Here is a 16,092-nt window from a genome sequence, read left to right on the forward strand (position 1 = left end):
TGACTTTCTCTGATGGACTGAGATCAAACCAAACTCTTTTCATTGGATACCCAACTCAGCTGAGTTTCCTGACTTTATTGGTAGGGATCGTGAGAGCAACATGGTGCAGCATCAGTGTGGCATGTATGGGAAGCCCTGAGAAAGAAGAGATGAAAATCCTGTGTTAAAACTGCCCACCCAGCCACAGATGTGGTCCATGCTCCTAAACAAAGGAGGATCCTCCCAGAGCAGCAAGCAGCGCCTAGAAGAGAGTGGATGCTCATGAGCATAAGGCTACAGATCAAATGCAATACCACTTAGTAGCCAACTTGTCCAAACTCTTCTTTCCTGTGACCTTTCCATCCATTGTCCAGATCCAGTTCACTGTGGGAACAACTTATGTCCCTCAACAAACACCCATGTCCCATCTCAATCTAAAGACTGGGGACAACCTTTTATGATTCAGTGTCACAGAGAAAATTGTGGATGTGTAACAGGGACTACACAGTGAGGTCCCCTTCTCTCAGCAGGATGGCATTGGCTGGCTCTGAAAAGCCCCTCCCTGCCCAGAGGCTATGAAATGGGAGCCCAGAGGGACTGTCCACCTTGAGGGCAGGAAATGGGAACGCAGAAACTGAGCTGGTGTCCTGCTGGCCCTCCTCTAATACCAGATTCCTCAAATGCATTTGAGCCTCTGTTTTCTTATAGGAAACTGGGAACAATGATGCCCAAGTCATAGGGTAATTGTGAGATCCAGTGAGTCCACATATTCCATAATTCTCTGTGAACACAAAAGAAACACCACCGTGATGTGCTAACTATAATAAGTTTTACCTGCTCCTCAATCAGGGCTCACTAAATGGTCCCCAGCTATTTTCAGTTTCCAGATACACAATAGGTACTAATAAACACATCAGGTAGCTTCATGATTGATTCCAGGACTGCTCTTGGTCAAATTCTTTACCTGACAACTCCTACTCATGACCTGAACAGTAGCACAGTGGTGACCACAGGCAATGAAGTCAGGGTAGAGAGGCCGACCTGGATCTCACCTAGCATGGAAGAGCTCAGGGTGCCCTGGGAAGGGGTGAGAATGACTTACTGTGCTGCCTAGGTCCATCCACCCCAACCCTTCATAGAACTGAGTCATTACGGTTTTTTGTGAAGTCTGTTATTTCATCTCTCTTTCATTTCTTATAAAATGTAGCTTCAATTCATGTTTCTAAACTGCTCCTGCAGAGGTACAGGCTCAAGTGCTCATTTTAAAGCTTCTCATTTTTTTTTAGAAAAAAATGATCTGTGCTTGAAAATAATTTCTATTCACATGTCAATTCACCAAAGCAGTGTGATAGCACCACGTTCTTCAGAGCCCCACCACCCACAGATTAGGAACCACTGATCAACTTGACATTTATTTTATAACCAGAGGCCTATTTATTTTATAACTAGAGGCCCCTAGGCCTGGCCAGTGATCAGGGCCGATCAGGTTCCCCACCTCCCAGCCTCCTCCTTCCCTTGCTCCCTCAGCACCCATCCAACGATGCTGGTTGACCGCCATGTTCCGTGCCACCCCTGGTGGTCATCACACGTCATAGTGTGTGATCGAACTCCGGTCTCCCAGTCAAACTCTGGAGGGGACAATTTGCATATTAGCCCTTTATCTACACTAATAAAAGAGAAACATGCAAATTGACCATCACTCCACTACGCCCACCAGCCAATCAGAGCAAGTATGCAAATTAAACCAACTAAGATGGCGGCCGCCATGGAGCTAGAGTGAGCAGGAGGCTTAGGTTGCCCCAGGCAATGGAGGAAGCCAAGCTTCCCGCTCACCCTGGCTGGCCCTGGCCTCCACTCAAGGCTACAAATTTTCAATTATAGAAGATAAATAAATCCCAGATACCTGCTTCCAGCCGGCCCTGGCCTATGCTTGGGTCACTGGGGGGCATGGCCAGCCTGCAAACCACCACAGCCCCCTTGCCCAGGCCACCCCACGCCCCAAGGGAACCCCTACCTTGATCCAGGACACCCTTCAGGGCAAACCAGCTGGCCCCCACCCGAGCACCAGGCCTCTATCCTATCTAATAAAAGAGTAATATGCAAATTGACTGTCACTCCAACACACAAGATGGCTTCCCCCATGTGGTCAAAGATGGTTGCCCCCATGTGGACACAAGATGGCTGCCACAAGATGGCCAGCAGGGGAGGGCAGTTGGGAGGGACCAGGCCTGCAAGGGAGGGCAATTGGGGGTGATCAAGCCTGCAGGGGAGGGCAGTTAGGGGTGACCAGGCTGGCAGAGGAGGGAAGTTGGGGGTGACCAGGCCTGTAGGAAAGGGCAGTTGGGGGGGACCAGGCCTGCAGGAGAGGCAAGTTGGGGGTGACTAGGCCTGCAGGGGAGGGAAGTTGCAGGGGACCCAGGCAGGCCTGCAAGGGAGGGCAGTTGGGGGCGATCAAGCCTGCAGGGGAGGGCAGTTGCAGGGGTGGGGGACAGACCAGCAGGGAAGCGTAGTTAGCGGAGATGAGGCTGGCAGGGGAGGGCAGTTAGGGGTGACTGGGTCAGCAGGGGAGGGCAGTTGGGGGGGTTCAGGCCTGCAGGGGAGGGCAGTCGGGGGGGGGACCAGGCCAGCAGGGGAGGGCAGTTAGGGGTGACTGGCAAGGGAGGGCAGTTAGGGGTGACCAGGCCGGCAGGGGAGGGCAGTTGGGGGCAATCGGGCTGGCAGGGGAGCAGTTAGGCATCAATCAGGCTGGCAGGGGAGTGGTTAGGGGGTGATCAGGCTGGCAGGCAGAAGCGGCTAGGGGCAATCAGGAAGGCAGGCAGGTGAGCAGTTGAGAGCCAACAGTCCTGGATTGTGAGAGGGATGTCCAACTGCCCATTTAAGCCTGATCCTACTTGGATTGGGCCTAAACGGGCAGTCGGACATCCCTCGAAGGGTCCCAGATTGGAGAAAGTGCAGGCTGGGCTGAGGGACACACACCCCCATACATGAATTTCATGCACTGGGCCTCTAGTTATATATAATAAGAAGGATAACCATGTGCCACCATGAAGCAGCTGCACACTTCTGTCACTGATTGTAAACTTTCAAATACCCAAATTCAGGAATTCCCAAAGAGAAATTATAGATTGGAAGGTGACACTCGGACTGAGACAACATCAGGGAAGGTTAAGAATACAAGGGGGAGGTAAAAAGGGCACAGAATTGGTGAAACCAGAATAAACATTTTGAATGTTGGTAATGCAGAACCCCTTGCAGGAGCCCTGGTCCCTCAGCTCCACTGCAGCCTGGGAAGGTGCAGATGGCAAGACAAGCAGATGGGCAGGTTTGGGAATAGCAGGAGAAGGAAAGGGAGGGGCAGAAATCAAAGCAACCCGATATAAGTGGCAGGTTTGTTCACACATGCTTAAAGAGAGAGAAAAGACAGCCAAGCCCAGTGTAATATGACAGCCTGGCAAGATGTTTATGCCCAGAAGCTGGGACACTAAAATATTTCAGCCAGTTTTCTGCCTTAAACTCTGCAAAGGAAATGCAGCTAACAAAGGCTGCCCATGTTACATGCTCAACATGATGCTAAAATTACCATTCCCTTTTCTTTGGGTAAGACAGACTGTCACAACCTTTGTCTCCATGGCACTGGGGCTGTGGTCACCAGCTGGAGGGTCCCACACTTCCCCTCTTATTTTCTCACTACACACATCCGCATGTAAACACGTGACCATACACATACATACAAACATGCACACATGAACACACACATGCTCCCAGCAACAATGCAGCCATCTGGACAGCCATGCTTGCCTGCGACACCTTCTTCCTTCTCAGTTCTGACAGCTTAAACCCAAGAATCATCTGCCGTCAAAGATGCCTGGTATTAAAAGAGGCAGAATGAGCTGAGGATGAGGAGGTGAGGAGTAGAAGAGGATGGAGTAGGAAAGAGGATGTCAGGAAGGGAGAGCTACATGGAGGGAGACAGAGCAAAGAAACAGGCTTGGATCCTGCTAGTCCACTAACAAATGGTCCTTTCAGAATTGTTGATTGAGAAAAATCCCTAATTCCAAAAAAGATCATGGTCCACTGTCCATGACCCCCATCATTGCCTAAAGACATGATGTTCATTTCCCCCTCTTTCTTCTTGTACCATGACCCCTGGGGAGAGAGTGCTAATTTCTCTCTAACTCCCTTGACATTTCCTGTGTGTGTATAGGATGCGGTGCTTAGAAGATACCAGCCTTGCAGCTTGTACTTTGTGTATATGTCCTGCAATTTCCTCAGTTAATGAGTTTCATGGAAGAAATGATTGTGTCCCAGTATCACTGTATCCCTCAGAGTGTCTAATCCACATATAGTAGATACTCATCACTGTCTCATAGTAATGAGTGAATACATAAATGAGTAAGTACATGAATGAACTGGTTAAATGGATATAAAAAGAAATTGATTGTGAAAAGTAATAAAGAGAAAAGGTCAGAAGAGCAGAAGATATAAAAAAAAAAGAGGAAAATATGTTTTGAGCTGTGCATGCCATAGGGAGGTCTGGCTATCAGGAGTGATCTACTGCCAACTATCTGAGGTCTTTATAACAGTGTAGCATTCATCTGAGCAAGCTATAAAGGAGAATGCACTCTTGAATTACATGGGTTTGATTGAAAGGTAATCTATGAAGCAATAGTGACTTTATCACATGATTATTGGGAAGTTTCTTTCATTGGGTTTTCTAACAGAATAGCACTGGTCTACTCAAGACCATGCAAGGTTTCAATCCGTCCATTCCCACATCCATCATTTGTCCATCTATTTGTTTATTCACCACCCATCCTACTGTCCATCCATCTGTCTTCCCAAGGGCATTTGTTGAGCCCCAGCTGGATGCAGATGACTGGGCCCTACCGTGGCTTGGATATACATCTTTGCTTTTGTGCCAGGCACAAGAAGACCCCTCAGAATTCAGCTCCCTTTCAGAGGTGAAGAATTACACCCATGTCCTCCATAGCCACAAATGCCCATCACTAGACACCTGTACTCCTCAGGGGGAGGGGGAGGAGGACTGAGGGCAGATAACAGGATGGGTGTGACTGCAGCTTTGTTCCTACACCGAGGTGGACAAAGAGCCAACCACAAAGACAAAGAAGAGCAGCGAGGTCTCCAGACTTACCAGCTTGGTTTGTGGTAATGTTGACGGAGACGTGTTGTGGGGGGAAGGGGCTCTTGCTGGAGACTCCATTGACGGCCTGGATGTCGAAGGTGTAGGGGGTGTGGGCCCACAGACTGCTAATGGAGACTCGGCACTCGGTCAGGCCCAGCTGCTTTGGCACAAACTCCACATTGTCATCACAACGGGAGCAGCTCCGGCGGTCTGCCCGGCACTTTTTACAGATGATGTTGTAGGTCACATCATCCCGCCCACCTGTCTCCCTTGGAGGGTGCCACTCCAGAATGATGGACGTCTCATTGACGATTGAGATGACATTTCGGGGACCTGATGGGACGCCTGTAAGGAGACAAAGAAAGGCTCAGTGAGGTTGGGCAGAAGCTTCCTTGTCCAGCATCTCTCCATCTACCATCAGTGTGTCTCCACCCTTACCTCACACATGCATCTCCTCCCCTCCTACTCTAATCTCCATGCTTCAATCTATTCTGAGAAAAAGTGCTGAACCTAAATGAGAACCTGTCCCCAAATCCCTTTTCAGTCATGTCCACTGGGGCTCTCCTTTCAATCATGTGTGCCGGGAGAGGAGAAAAACCTGGGTTCAAGTCTTTTTGTTCTTAGGACCAAGCTGCATCCGCCAGCCAGAACACCTAGATAGATGAATATTCACATTGCACAGGCTTTGGTGCATAAAGACAAGAAGCAAGGTTGGTAGGAGATTCATGCAGCCACCGTGCTTAACCCCACGACACAAGAAGAGCATAGAGATTGTCCTAGACACTCTGCTAGCTGCTTTGCATCCATTCAATCCCCTATAAAACATACTGGGAAGATGCAACCATTAAGTCAACTTTATAGAAAGGGAAACTAAAGCTGAGAATGGGGGCTGGCTATAGATCTTGAGGTCTATAAGAACGGGAGCCAGTATGAACACACATACCTGCCTGATTCCAAAGCTTACATTATTAACCAATGCCCTGTGCTGCCTGCTAGCGAAACTGGCTACCTTCTTCTACTGAGGGAAAAGCTATCTCCAAGCCCAAACTTATACAGAGAGGGAACTCCAAATGTCAGTGGTCGGATAACGTGAAATTTGAACAGACTCTCCTGTAAACCAGCCAGGCTCCCTGGGACTCAAGAAGGGCAGCCTCTTCCCTCTGGCCAGCTCTGTCTATGGCTGTTGTTCTCACTCTGGCCAAGGTGGAAATGCCTTGGTGAAAACGCTAGGAAGCCTGGTACTTCACATAAGGGCAAAATGTTGCTGGATTAATGGCCACAGTGTTGGGCATTTTGAGATTAAGTTGGAGAATCTTCTGCCAAAGAACAGAACAGATCACAGTCTCAGGTCCTCAAGCTGAGCTCTGCATCTCCCCAACGTCTAACTGATGGAAATGAAGCCTCCCTTTCGAATGCCAGGTCTGCTGGAGCAGCCGCTCGGGTAGTAATGCATTCAGAATTCATGCACGTGACTGTCGCCAGCTGAACGGAGACATGTGTAAAGTGGTTCATGCTAGAGACAGGAATCAAATGCCAACACACAAAATGAGAGAATAACAACAAGGTCGGGGGGCACCAGGGAAGGATTCTGTGTTGAATCAGTCAACAGCCAGCAGCTAGAGCAGAAAGCAAATATTAAATCGAATTCTATTAAAACATGAAAGAAAATCAGTACTGTACTATATAAAGCCCATTAGGCCTGAGCTAAAGCACAACTTGCATGCACGCTTGTGACAGGGCAGGATTCACGAAGCATTTCTACTGAAGTCTTGCAAATAGCATTTAAGAATTCCCCACCCATCTGCGCAGAGATAGACATCCATCTCTTTAGGGATCAGCACACAGCTAGCACTGGGAAGGCAGTCAGCACCAGGCCTGGCCAGCCTCTCTCCTCACACTGCACTCCTCATTAACATCTGTATTGGCCAGTACCTGTCTGAGACACATCTGTTTGCTCAGACTGATGAGACTCAGACCACAAGCACCCAGGGTGGTCAATGTCTTTGCTGCCTATCTCCCTTTCACAGCAGACAGCCCAGCCTCGGCCACAGAACACTGGTTCTCCTACTTGTAATAAATACATTCACTGAATGCTTGCTCTTTGCTAGGTGTGGGGCAAATCCTTTCACAATGTTATCTTATTGCATCCTCAGGCCATCCTGAGCTGTCCCGCAGAAAGCAGCCTTGGGCAGAGGGGCAGAGACAAGAATGTCCAAGAGAGTGACTGCCCATCTCTCCCACCCTTGAACCCCCCACATTTCAATTATCTCCTTGCTCCATTGACCTTCAACTTCACCCTCTTCCCAACTCCAGCTTCTCCACTTAAACCTGCATAGGCCATTACCATTTTAAAACTAAAATACTGTCCCCTGGCATCTCTGCATGGCAGGTCCTCTCCTCTCCACTTTCCAGCCAAGCTTTTCCAAAGCGGAGTTATACTTGGTGGCTCACCTCTCTCCCTGCTCCGCCAGCTACCGCCTGGTTACTTCCCCGCTCAGCCATCCTGCCTGATTTTCCTTTTGGCCTCCTGCTTGACAAGTCTAGGAAACACAATTCAGTCCTTAACTCCCTCGACACCCTGTGTTGTCACTAGCCAGGCCCTGGGAGTCACATCTTCTGTATCCCACGACACATGGTCTGTCAGCTCCATCTCCTTTTCCTCAGATCTTTCCCTTCCTTTATATCCTCCTCCCCCTCATAACAAAGGGCTTTGTCAATTCTCCTGCTCTATTACAAAGGTCTCCTAATGAATTCTCCAACATCACTTTGCAGCTCTCTCATCCATTCTCATCTGCCAGAGTGTGAGTTCCAAAACGTACATAGAGTCGTAGAGTTCCTCTGCTCAAACTCCAATTACCCAAGAGTTTACCCTTCCACCCATGTCTTTCGAGTCCCTGTGTATCTTGCTGCTCTTGATCTCATCTCTGGCCACCTGACCCTTGCTCTTCCTGGTGTGGCCAACAGGAAGATCCCCATGATTGCCTGTGCGCACTAAACTCTCCCCATATTCCTGAGCCTCTGCACAGGGATTTCTCCTCTGTCTGGAATTCTTTCCCTCCTCTCCACTTGGGCATCTCCTGTTCACCCTTTAATGTCCAGCACCCGTTCCATCAGGAGGTTTCCCCCTCAGTGCATGCCTGCAGTCATACACTCCGCCCTCTGGGCCTCGAAAGCCCACTTCTAGCTGCCTAACCCAGATCATTGCATTGTGATGGTCTTTTCCTCCGTGTCGTCCTCACCACGACGCGGCCCCCTGGTGGGCTGGGGGCTGGCTCATCATTTCCATGCCTAACATTTTACCTGGGGAGCTCCCATCCACCTGGTGTGCAAGGCTTTAGGTCACATGTGTGCACTGCTCTCCAGCACAAGACAAGCTATCCTGCTGGGGTGCCAATGGGGGAAGGGGGTGAAGCAGGGGCAGCAGTGAGGCCCCACTGCTTGTGACTCTGAGTGGTAGAGGCTTTGGTAGAGATAAAGTGGCAAGTGAGGAGCTGCCCCTGATCTGATGGTGTCCGTGGTGCTGGGGACACCAGGCACTGCTCATTTGCTCCTGACTCAGGAAGAAGAGCAGTGAAATTCTAGGATGGATTTTAATGTTTATTAAGAAACAGCCTTCATTTGAAACAACCACTTCTCATCCATGGCTACATTCAAGAGCAAATGTGTCTATGGAGCATGAATGAGGGTCTAGGGGAGCTGTGGTTGGTGAGTCCAGGACTGCATACATCTGCACCCTTTCCTTCCAACAAGCAGGAATAGACAGGGATGGCCTTCCCTTGGCGAGTGGACTGGGAGAGCTAGGAAAACCTGAGCATGCCCTGCTGTGTGTCCCTCACCACTCACCTCCTCCCCACCCAGCACAAGCCTGGGCTCGCAGTGCATATCAGTGGAGGTGACAGAGTATGGACCACAAACAACGACTGGGACCCCATTCATCATTCATCATTCATTCATTCACTTATTCACTTCTTAACAAATACTTCCTGCACTGTTCTAGGCACCTGGGAGATAGGAAACCCATGACAGGCAGGTTTCTGCTCCCATGGAGCTTACATTCTGGGGAGAAAAACTGACAAGAAAGAAGGAAATAAAGGAGATGATTTCAGGTAAGAATAAGGCCTAGGAAATAAAACAGTCCCAGGCTCAGATTGCCTCCTACCAATGCTTAGAGCTCCTGTCCCTTTTCCCAGGAGGCCTGTTCCAGGCCACAAGCCAGGCCCAGTGTCTGGGTGGCTACAGTGACGATGCTACCAGGCCTGTGCTCCATCCCAATGATGAGAGCACACTCCTGCAAGTAGGCTAACCGGCCTCTTGTGTGCCTGAATGAAGAGCCTGACCAGAGCAGGCTTGGCCTCTGAATAAATCTCCCTAGAGGAAGGCACCAGGACCACTTCCTATATATTCAGGCTGCACTCCCTGGACTGGGGCCCTACCCTTACAGGAAGCATTTTGCCAGAACCAGGGCCCCAAGCAGCATCCTCAGGAAGGAGCCCCATTGAGACCAGACAAAAATGTTTAAGAGGATTAGAGAGGGAGGCCAGAGGGGGAAGAAAATCTTCATCTTCTGCAAAGTCCTCAGGAAGTGCAGTGGCAGGGCTCAGAGCCAGGGTCTTCAGTCCACATCCTTCTTTTCTTAATTATGTACAGACCAGCTTTCTGAAGCCTCTCTGATCTGTTGCCACAGTGACTACTGAAGGAAGCTTCCTGTTAAAAAGGCTAGGAATACTCAGTCCTTTTAAAGAATGGGAAACCACTGAGCATGGTTCTCTGGGTGGAGGGAATCTGGTGGGTCCTGAGTTATGGGGATAGGGCTCTGTGTCTTCCAACATGTTCCTGAGAGGTTGGCTCATACTGCATGGAGCATGTTTAGCATCAGGACCACAAAAATTTACACAGAAAAGGTCCTTCTTGAGCCACTGGGTTAGCCCAAGTTTCCACATTGTGATAGAATCTCCCACTTTTTAACATGATTTGGGACAGATGATTCTTTTTAAAAAATGGAGTCAGAGTCAGTGGGAGAGAGTGGTGAGTTTGTTTATAGGCATTAAGCTAGAAATAAGAGTACGCCTGAGTAACCAAAGGGAAAATCTGCTGAAGACAGGTAAGCCCCTAAGCCAGTTACCTGGGATCTGAATAAGGCCAATCTCCTAGTCTGAGAATTTAAATGTGAATTTCAGGTCAGTCCAAGATGCCCAACAGGCAGTTTCCAGCTAACTGTGCCTTTCTACAGTTAGGGTCTGTGTCCTTGGACCCTTCCCCATGGGAAGATGGAGAGGGTGACAGCCATGGTGAGGCAATATCCTCCTGGGAGACCCCTTTGCAGGCTGAAAATGAGCTGCTCTGCATGGGCCAGAGATAGGGTCCTCCCCACAGTGTGAACAACCCCTTGGAGAATCTGATGAAAGTAATAAAGCTTTTTTCTGAGAAAAATGAATGTGTGATCGAAGACATACATAACTTTTCAGAGTCCCTCAATGAACCTCCTACAAGTTCACAGCAACCACTTTTTAAAATATTCCCTTGTTGGAAAACTTTGAGAAGGTGAACTTCTAAGCCTTAATTGTCTCATCTGAGACATGGTAGTTTTGAGGATTTAATGAGATGATATGCCAAGGAGTTTAGCTGTGTCTCTGGTACACAGAGGAACTCAGTAAATGTCAGCTGCTATTGTTAGTAGTAGTATGGTTACTCTTAGATGATCTGGAATCCTGACCATTCATCTAAGTAAGACGGATCTAATTCTGCCATTTATTCCTTAAGCAGAGACCCTATACCCAGAACTGTGCTGAGCACGGTGAAAGCTGTGAATGTATAGAGGTTACAGCCCATGAGATTGGAGAACCCAGATGCAACACCCCATACATGGAGTGCTGGAAATTGTGAATACATATGATTAAGGGTGAAAGTAAGTGATACAGACACAAAGAATTACAGCTATTTCAGAAAAGGTAAGATCAATGCAGAACAAAATAGTCAGAGATTATGTCTGGGGATCTTGTCCACAAGGCTGGAGCTATATTTGGGGGAAGTACCTTGCAGGCTGTCTGGCCCAGTCTATATCCTCTAGGCCAGTGGTTCTCAACCTTTCTAATGCCGCAACCCTTTAATACAGTTCCTCATGTTGTTGTGACCCCCGACCATAAAATTATTTTCGTTGCTACTTCATAACTGTAATTTTGCTACTGTTAATGAATCGTAATGTAAATATCTGTGTTTTCCAGTCTTAGGCTCTACAGCAGCGGTTCTCAACCTGTGGGTCATGACTCACAGGTTGAGAACTGCTAGCAGGGTCGCCTAACCATCGGGAAACACAGATATTTATTTTGTACCTTAATTAATAAATACTTCATTGCTAAAAAAAATGTTAACCATCATTTGAGTCTTCAGAGAAGTCATAACTTTTTTCCCGGTGGAGGGTTTTGACTTAATGTTGATGACTGCGGACTGATCAGGGTGGTGGTTGCTGAGGTTGGGGTGGCTGTGGCAATTTCTTAAAATGAGACAACAATGAAGATTGCCACATCTCTTGACTCTTCCTTTTATGGACTATTTCTCTGTAGCATAAGATGCTGTTTGACAGCATTTTACCCACAGGAGAGCCTCTTTCAAAATTGGAGTCAATCTTCTCAAACTCTGCCATTGCTCTATCAATTAAGTTTATGTAGTATTCTAAATCCTTTATTGTCATTTCAACAATCTTTACAGCATTTTCAACAGGTGTAAATTCCATCTCACAAAACCCCTCTCTTTGCTCATCCATAAGAAGTAACTCCTTACCCGTTCAAGTTTTATCATGAGATTGCAGCAATTTTACATCTTCAGGCTCCACTTCTAATTCTAGCTCTTTTGTTATTTCCACTTCATCTACAAGTATTTCCTCCACTGAAGTTTTGAACTCCCTCAAAGTCATCCATAAGGCTTGTAACCAAGTGCCTCCTAAGTCCTTTTAATGTTGATATTTTGACCTCTTCCCATGAATTACAAATGTTCCTAATGGCATCTAGAATGCTGAATCCTTTCCAGAAGGTTTTTAATTTACTTTGCCCAGATCCATCAAAGGAACCACTCTCTATGGCAGTAAGAGCCTGATGAAATCTATTTCTTAAGTAATAAGACTTGAAAGTCAAAATTGCTCCTCGATCCATGGGCTGCAGAATGGATGTTTTATTAGTAACCATGAAAACAACATTGATCTCATTGTATATCTCCATCAGAGCTCTTGGGTAACCAGGTGCAGTGTCAATAAGTAGCAGTATTTTGAAAGAAATATTTCTTTTCTGAGCAGTAGGTCTCAACAGTGGGCTTAAATTATACAGTAACCCATGTTGTAAATAGATGTGCCATAATCCTTGCTTTTTTTGCTCCATGGGCAGAGTAGATTTGGCATAATTCTTAGGGACCCTAGGATTTTCAGAATGGTAAATGAGCATCGGTTTCTCCTTAAAGTCACAGCTGCATTATCCCCCAACAAGAGAGTCAGCCTATCCTTTGAAGCCTGGCATTGACTTGCATTCTCTAGCTATGAAAGTTTTAGATTGCATCTTCTTCCAATATAAGGTTGTATTGTCTACATTGAAAACCTGTTGTTTAGTGTAGCCATCTTCACTAATTATCTTAGCTAGATCTTTTGGATAACTTACTGCAGCTTCTACATCAGCATCTGCTGTTTCACCTTACATTTTTATGTTCTAGAGACAGCTTCTTTCCTTAAACCTCATGAACCAATTTCTGTTAGCTTCAAACATTTCTTCTGCAGCTTCCTTACCTCTAAGCCTTCATATGATTAAAGAGAATCAGGATCCTAGACTGTGTTAGGTTTCGGTTTAAAGGAATGTTGTGACTGGTTTGATCTTCTATCCAGACCACTGAAACTTTCTTCATATCAGCAATAAGGCTGTTTTGCTTTCTTATCATTTGTGTGTTCACTGGAGTAGCACTTTTAATTTCCTTGAAGAACTTTCCCTTTGCATTCACAGATTGGCTATTTGGTACAAGAGGCTTAGCTTTCAGCGAGACTCACTTTTGACATGCCTTCCTCACTAAGCATAAATGTGCCTAGCTTTTGATTTAAAGTGAGAGATGTGCAACTCTTCCTTTCACTTAAACACTTAAATGCCTTTGTATGGTTACTAATTAGCCTATTTTCAATATTGTTGTGTTTCTAGGAATAGGAAGGCCTGAGGAGAGGGAAAGATATGAGGGAATGGCCAGTTGGTGGAACGGTTAGAACACAATCATTTAAGCTGACATTCTCATACAGATGTGGCTTATAGTGCCACAAAACAATTACAATAGTAACATCAAATATCTCTGATTACAGATCACCATAACACATATTATATAATGAAAAAGTTTGAAATAGTGTAAGGATTACCAAAATGTGACACAGAGATAAGAAGTGAGCAAATGCTGTTAGAAAAATGGTGCCAATAGTCTTGTTCATTTCAAGATTGCCAGAAACCTTGTAAAAAAAAAAACCATTTGCAAGAAAAAAAGCAATATTTTTAAAATGTAATAAAATGAAGTGCAATAAAACAAGGTGTGCCTATACATATGCTTCCTGGCATATGAGAAGTGATCTGGCTTTGACATGGTATTTGGCCTTGCTTGTTCTTCCTCGCCTGTGGGCAAGAAAACCCCTTCTTTACTCCTACAATAAAATGTGTTTTCTACTCAATCTCTCATTAGGCAGAAGATGTGAGCTATGGTCTGGGGATGAACTAGGAAGGACATTTGATATTCAAAACTCCTGAATATTGTGAGTCAAAAGTGCAAAGAGGTAATGTTCTCATGGCTGAAGAGAGTCAACACTGTAGTTTGGAAAAATGACTGCATACTTCAATGTGGACTGAGTTAAGAAGGCATAGAGAAGGAGACCAGAAAAAAAGGGTCAGGAATCATTTAAAAAGTTTGGTGCAAGGAGTCAAGAAGACATGGAAAGAGGGTTGATCATCAAAAATTGTAGTTCCAACTTTCTATCCCTTGCTCATTGTAAAATAGTTAAAGAAACCATGTCTGAATGATTGGAAGGCTTCCTAAAGAAGGGGAAAGTCTTTAAGATCTTACAGAGAGATGAGTGTCCAGGAGCAGATACAGACAGGAAGTGGGGGCTGTAGAAACCTGAAAAGGTCTTCTATGGAGGCAAAGTATACTGAAAACCAAGTCGAGGTGGTTATGTCTTTGCTCTCAATACAGCATACAGAACTGAAAGCAGAATGGGTTAGAGCAGTGGTCGGCAAACTCATTTGTCAACATAGCGGCAAACCGCGGCTTGCGAGTCGCATGTGGCTCGCAAGCCGCAGCTTGCTGACCACTGGGTTAGAGGATAACACACGCCAAAAGAGGCAAAGTTTGCAACTTTTAGAAGTGTAGTAGAGTCATAAAATAAACATGAACTCAACTTCTGTTTGGTTTGTTCTTTGGTAACTGGTTACTTGAAAACTGTATAAAAAAGCAAACAAATAAACCTCTATTTTTTCAAACTGCCTTGAAAGTGTAGCTATGACACTTCCCAACCTATGTTCAGCAGCCTCTTTCCCTTTCTTCTTCCCTCCTGAGACACTATTTCCTCTTCCATTACTCCCTCACTAAGTAAAGAATTCCTGGGAGACTGGAGAATGGCCATTGTCCTAGGGCAAGGGTGGGGAATATCTGGCCCACGGGTCTTATAAGGCCTGGGAAATCATTTGGTCTGGTCCTGCCAATGCATTAAGGGTGAGTTAATTAAATGTCTGACCAAATATATCAGGCTGATTTTTAAGTTGATAACTCTGTGTGGCCCATGAATGATGTTATAAATATCCAGAAATGGCCCTTGGCAGAAAAAAAGGTTTCTCACCCCTGTCCTAGAGAAAAGGGTTGTGATGTGGTGTACTGTGCCGGTTCAGGACCTTGGAGAGGGGCATGAGGGGTAGCTTCTTGGTGGCAGTGGGGGAGCTCCTAAAGATTCTATGTCAGTCACCAATAACAACACAACTATAGGGATCATGGCAGCAGGGGTTGTCAGGTCTTATCGATGTGGGAGTGTGAGGGTGGGGGTGGAGGGGCTTGAGGCTATATCAGGAAACCAGGAGTAAGTTATCAGGGACATGTAGAAAGTAGTGGCATCAAAATGAACAGATTGTTGAAGCATTCTCCTCTCAATAGTAGAACTGTAGAGAAGCTTGGGATTTGGGGAAGAAACAGACCAAGGACTGTCTACAAGTTATGCGTGATGAGCACCAGACATTTGGAGCACTATTTTGCTTAATGTGAAGATGGTGTCTAAAGTTCTGAGGTGTCCCCTCAAAAAAGGGAGTTGTGCTGGGGCCCTGAGGCAGCTGGGGCTGGACAGCTGAGTGACACTTGGTTCCTCTTTTTAAAATGTAGGAGGTTCCCCTTGGGCAAGGAAGAGAGGATGTTGAAACCTGGGGAAATCATGTTGCTTTACTTTTCCTAACAGCCCTGGAATCCCAACATTCCAATTTTATGCTAACTTTGGAATTAATTTTAAATTAGCCCCAGGGCCATAGGCTTCCTATAAACAGAAACCTGTGCCACCTGCATGGACGTCAGAAGGACAAGGCTTTGATTTAGCTAAACTTGTTTGTTTCATGCCACTGAGTGAGTGATTCATGTCAGTAGTTTGCCTGCAGTAGATTTCTACAAGGAACATTTGCAAAAACGCACACACATAGATGGCTTTTGTTTCCATTTCAATGGAGTTCTTTATGAAATTTAGAATTTTGTTTTAATGATATGCCCTATATCCAAAGTACTGTCTTAGCCATCTTGGTACATTACTTAATAAAATCTAATCTTTCCCACACACTATGAGGTAAGAACTATTATCCCTATATTACATTTGAAGAAACTATAGCTCAGAGATATTAAGTAACTTGTTCATGTCACATAACTGGTGAGTGGTGAAATTAGGACTTAAGTGCAGGCCTGGTCCATGCCAAGCTCACCCTAACTCTCCTGCCCAGGGT

At 46.2% G+C, this 16,092-nt stretch overlaps 1 protein-coding gene across 2 annotated transcripts in view; it reads right to left on the bottom strand.

The window, feature by feature from the left end:
* The window catches only part of EPHB1 (EPH receptor B1), a 422,752-nt gene that overhangs the window by 112,726 nt on the left and 293,934 nt on the right, over window positions 1-16,092 (bottom strand). For both annotated transcript variants that reach the window (XR_013960832.1, XM_080672572.1), the window contains exon 5: window positions 5,132-5,467. Coding sequence is in view for 1 of the 2 variants with exons in the window: in XM_080672572.1 (XP_080528698.1) it covers window positions 5,132-5,467 (336 nt within the window). In the remaining variant the exon portion in view is untranslated. The remainder of the gene's footprint in view (window positions 1-5,131; window positions 5,468-16,092) is intronic.

Source organism: Plecotus auritus, assembly GCF_963455305.1.
Source record: "Plecotus auritus genome assembly, chromosome: 6".
In the NCBI taxonomy this organism is placed as follows: domain Eukaryota; kingdom Metazoa; phylum Chordata; class Mammalia; order Chiroptera; family Vespertilionidae; genus Plecotus; species Plecotus auritus.